At 45.2% G+C, this 5,000-nt stretch overlaps 1 protein-coding gene across 1 annotated transcript in view; it reads left to right on the forward strand.

Annotated features, from left to right (window-relative positions):
- The window catches only part of LOC122248506 (uncharacterized), a 29,356-nt gene that overhangs the window by 19,573 nt on the left and 4,783 nt on the right, over window positions 1-5,000 (forward strand). The window contains exons 7-11 of the mRNA XM_086541962.1: window positions 808-961; window positions 1,577-1,771; window positions 3,377-3,538; window positions 3,778-4,031; window positions 4,270-4,444. Coding sequence (XP_086398088.1) covers window positions 808-961; window positions 1,577-1,771; window positions 3,377-3,538; window positions 3,778-4,031; window positions 4,270-4,444 — 940 coding nt within the window. The remainder of the gene's footprint in view (window positions 1-807; window positions 962-1,576; window positions 1,772-3,376; window positions 3,539-3,777; window positions 4,032-4,269; window positions 4,445-5,000) is intronic.

Genomic DNA, 5,000 nt, shown 5'->3' on the forward strand with positions numbered 1-5,000 from the left:
TCTCTCTCTCTCTCTCTCTCTCTCTCTCTCTCTCTCTCTCTCTCTCTCTCTCTCTCTCTCTCTCTCTCTCTCTCTCTCTCTCCCTCTCTCTCTCCCCCCTCTCCCTCTCTCTCTCTCGTTTTTTTTCCTAATATTAAAACAATATTTTTTAAACATCAATACAAATGTCATATGTACACCCACATGTTTACCCACACCAGCAAACCAAGCTAAGCCAGTTCCTACCCACACAACTTAGCCTCATACCGGGCTACACTCGCCTCCTTTTCACTCTTAGCTCAAGTCAGAGTAGGTCCAACACACATCTGACCTCACGCCGCCCAGAGCAAGGGCTTTTGTTGCCACTTGACTTCTCAAAGTCTACCATTCTTTTTAAGAAGATAAATTTTTATATCAAATCTATTTTCTGGGACGAATCATTTAGTTGCAACCCAGATGCTTCTCTGCAACCCAACTCTACCCAGCCTACCTGTTATTACTCTGCACGAGATACTTTTCTGAATGATTTACCATTTCTAGCCATCCCTTAACCAGTACGCATATAAACATCTCTTATTTGAAATCACCACCAAAATCTGATCAAATGGTCACTTTTAGGTTATAGGCATCCTTGTCTTCAAGACTTATCAGTAACGTTTAAGGTAATCCTGGTGATGAAATCATGAATAAGTATACACCTGTAATTACGTAAAATCCTCAATACGCCGGGGAGAATGAATGAATAAATAAAAACACATAGTGAAAAGATAACTTATAACAACAACTAAACAGATGATTAAACGCAAAGTAATCTAATCCCGCAACCAGAATCCCAGGCATCGTGGTGGCTCTGGTGCTGCTCCTCGCCGCCCTGACCTTCGTGGTTCTCGACTCGTGGGACGACCCCGTGCGGCTCCAGTCCCTGCTGGGGATCGTCACGCTCGTCTCCTTCGGGTTCATCTTCTCCGTTGCGCCTAGGAAGGTAGGAGTCTTTTGTCACATATTTCTTTTTCCTTGTCCTCCTCTCCCTCCTCTTTCTACTCCTTCTTTTCCTCCTCTTCATCCTCCCTAATTCATATCATCTTACCTTCATCTCCTGTTCTCTTTCTCTCCCTTCTTTCCTCCCTTTCTCTCACACTTTCATCTTCTCTCCTACATGCTCGTTCTTTTTCTTCCCCTTTTTTTCCTGTCATCCTACTTCCACCTTCGTCCTCCCATTCCATCCTTCCCTTCCTTCTTCCCCCCCCTCCCCCTCCCTCTTCTCAAACTCCCACCTCCCTCCCCCCTTCTCACCCCTTTCTCCCCTTTCTCAGTCTCACCCTCCCTTCCCCCCTTCTCGCCCCTTCCCCCCTTCTCAGTCTCACCCCCTTCCCCATATCTCCCCCTCCTTCCCCTCCCCCTTCTCGCTCTCACTCCACCCTTCCCCTCTTCTCATCCCTCCTTCCCCCTCCCCCTTCCCTTCCCTGCCATACCATCCCTTCCTCCCCCTCCCTTCTCATCCCTTCCTCCCCCTCCCTTCTCATCCCTTCCTCCCCCTCCCTTCTCATCCCTTCCTCCTCGTGCCCCCTTCTCCCTCTCACCCTCGCCCTCCCTCCAGGTCCGATGGCGCCACGTGGGCTGGGGCATGGGGATGCAGTTCGTGCTGGGGCTGATCATCCTCCGCTGGCCGCTGGGTCAGGATGTGTTCCAGTGCGCGGCGGGCAAGGTCACCATCTTCTTGAACTTCACGAACGCGGGCTCAGAGTTCGTCTTTGGGGAGCTCGTGTCGGTGATGGAGATCTTCGCTTTTAAGGTCAGGTCATAGTTCTTTCTCTCTCTCTCTCTCTCTCTCTCTCTCTCTCTCTCTCTCTATCTATCTATCTATGTATATAAATATATATATATATATATATATATATATATATATTTTATATATATAATATTTATATATATATATATATATATATATATATTTATATATATATATATATATATATATATAATATATTTATATATATGTATTATATATATATATATATTATATATATATATATATAATATAATTATATATATGTATATATATATATATATATATATATATATATATATATATATATATATATATATCGCGAAACAAATGGTGTGAGAGCAGATGGTATTGCTTTGCACTTTACTAAGAATAGCCTTCCAACAAGTGTATCTTATACAACAATCATCATTAACGCCTTTCTGGTCACTTGTGTTTTCCCGTCGCTTTGGAAAATGGCATTGTAGCACCAATTTTCAAGTTTGAGGATATAGACGACGTGAATAATTGTCGTCCCATTACAATAAACACTTACGACACTCCCAGTACTATCTAAGGTTGTTGAAAAAACAGTAGCAAATCAATAGATGAATTTCCTGGAGACAAATAACCTGTTATCTAAAACTCAACATGGCTTTAGAATTAGATTATCCACTGAAACAACGTTGCTACAGATTTCTGACCAAATTTATAACATTAACAACGATAAGGAAAGCTTACTCACTTTGTGCGATCTTTCTTAAGCTTTTGACAGTGTCAGCGATATTTTTTTATTCTTAACAAATTAAGAAACCATAGAATTGATACTTAATGATTAATGCTAGCTACAAAAATCCTATTGGTAAAAAAATGAGAGTATATCATCACAACAATCAGTATACTTGGTGTTCCAAAAGGATCTATATTAGGCCCAATCCTCTTCACAATTTTCATGAACAATCTATCAACCATAGCCTATAACTGCCTTCTAGTACACTTCTCCCATGATTCACAGTTTCTTCTTAGTTACTCAGTAAACTACTTAAATGCATTGATAAGAAACACTCAACACACTCTTATTCAAGCAAAAAATATTTTGACACCAATGGCCTTAAAATATATCCACAAAAAAATCATAGATAGTCGGCAAATTTATATAAAATCCCTATAGACAAAACCATAGAATTCGAAAACTGCCATATTAAACCAAGCACTTCAGTTAAAATTCTAGGAGTACACTTAGACAGATAGATAATAGGTAATCAAATCCCCACCGAAATAAGAGTCCCGGTTGTACAGACTCTAGCTCTGAGAATCATTAACTATTGCTTAAATGTTGGGGATTTAACTAACAAAACCCTGATGCAGAAAGCACGAAAATTACAAAACTTTTCTACAAGAGTTCCATTGGGTAATGTTAGTAAGTTCGATCACATCACCCCACATATTTGCGTTTATGCGTACGTGAGTGCGTGTGATATGTAGAGAGTGGGTGAGTGAGAGTGAGTTTGTTTGATGTATCTGCACTCAACAGAAAGTATAGCAACTAGCTTAATGGCGAAGTACCATTTCCCTCAGGAGCATCCTGGTTGACGCCCGACGGCCCTCTAAAGCCCTCCTTGTTGTCCGCAGGTGTTGTCCGTGATCCTGTTCTTCAGCTTCTGCATCCAGATCCTGTACTACTTCGGCATCATGCAGTGGATCGTCATGAAGCTAGGCTGGGTCCTGCAGGTTACCGTTGGCACAACCGCCTGCGAGAGTGTCAACGCCGCTGCCAACATCTTTCTCGGGCAGGTGGGTCGGAATGTCATCAGCTGGTCCAGACTTTTCTTATCCTTTGATTGGGTTTTGGTAATTTAGATTCATCCTGGAATTTGGACAGTGGTGCACGAAGCCATGTGAAGAGATAAGAATTGATACAGCAATACCGACTACCACAGGTCCACATTGTCTCCCTCCTAGTTACCCCCCTCCCCCCGATCAATCCCTCCCCCCTAACATCCCCCTCGTTCACACCCCTGTCCCTCCCCCAGACCGAGGCCCCCCTGCTGATCAAGCCGTACCTGCCGCTCATGACCAAATCGGAGCTGCATGCGGTCATGACGGGCGGCTTCGCTACCATCGCCGGCTCCGTCCTGGCCGCCTACATCAACTTCGGCGTTGACCCCGCCCATCTCATCTCTGCCTCCGTCATGAACGCCCCCGCCGCCCTCGCCTTCGCCAAGCTCTTCTATCCCGAGACGAAGAAATCCAAGACGAGTGTGTCCGACATCAGCATGCAGAAGGGGTGCGTAGAAATAACACTTTTTCCCATTATCGTTACTTTTTTTTCAGTTGACATCTGCATTTTAGCCTTAATGGTTTGTTTTAATCATTCACTGCATTTTTATTAATTGATCTCTAGGAAGAAAGAGCTATTATATGTGCTCTCAGAACTATCTCTCATTTCCGTTTTCCTTCCCCTTTTAAAATCGTAATCGCACATTCTAATCACCTCCTACTCTAATGTCCGCCTCCGCCCGCAGCGAGGAGTCTAGCTGGCTGCACGCCGCCATGGTGGGCGTGACGAACGCCATCCCGCTCGTGGCCAACATCGCCGCCAACCTCATCGCCTTCTACGCCTTCATCGCCCTCTGCAGCCACGTCCTCGACTGGACCTGTGTGCTGGCGGGCGCCGAGGAGGGCGTGTGCTCCCTCGAGGTGAGGAAGGGAAGGGCGGGGCTAGAGAAGGAAGAGAGGGAGGGAGGCAAGGTAGGCGACAGGAGGGAAGGGAGGAAAGGGAGGGAGGGAGGGAGGGAGGCAAAGCAGGAGGGAAGTGAGGAAAGGGTCGATCAAGGGAGGTGGAAAGGGTGGAGCGTAGGAGGGGGGAGGGAAAGAGGGAAAAAAGAAGAAAGGAGGGTAAAGTAAGGAAGGAGAGAAAGAAGAAGGCAGAAAGGAATCAGGGTGAGTATGGAAGAAAGGGAATGAGGCAGGAGAGGGGGAGGGGAATGAGCGAGGGAAATGAATAACAGGGCCGGATGCGTTAGAGGGTCGAGGTCTTCCTATTATGGCGTCTTCTTTGTTGTTAGTGTTATCCCAATCATTCTTATCCCCATCTCTACTACCAGAATCAAGCTCACTCTATGTGCTCCTCCCAACAACTACTTCACTCCTTCAGATCTCCTCCTCCTCTATCTCCTTTTCCTCCTCCTCCTCCTCCTCCTCTTTCTCCTTTTCCTTTTCTCCTCCTCCTCTTCCTCCTCTTCCTCCTCCTCTT

The sequence above is a fragment of the Penaeus japonicus genome, unplaced genomic scaffold (genome assembly GCF_977035675.1).
Source record: "Penaeus japonicus unplaced genomic scaffold, GWHDUDI00000001_assembly GWHDUDI00000011, whole genome shotgun sequence".
NCBI classification, from domain to species: domain Eukaryota; kingdom Metazoa; phylum Arthropoda; class Malacostraca; order Decapoda; family Penaeidae; genus Penaeus; species Penaeus japonicus.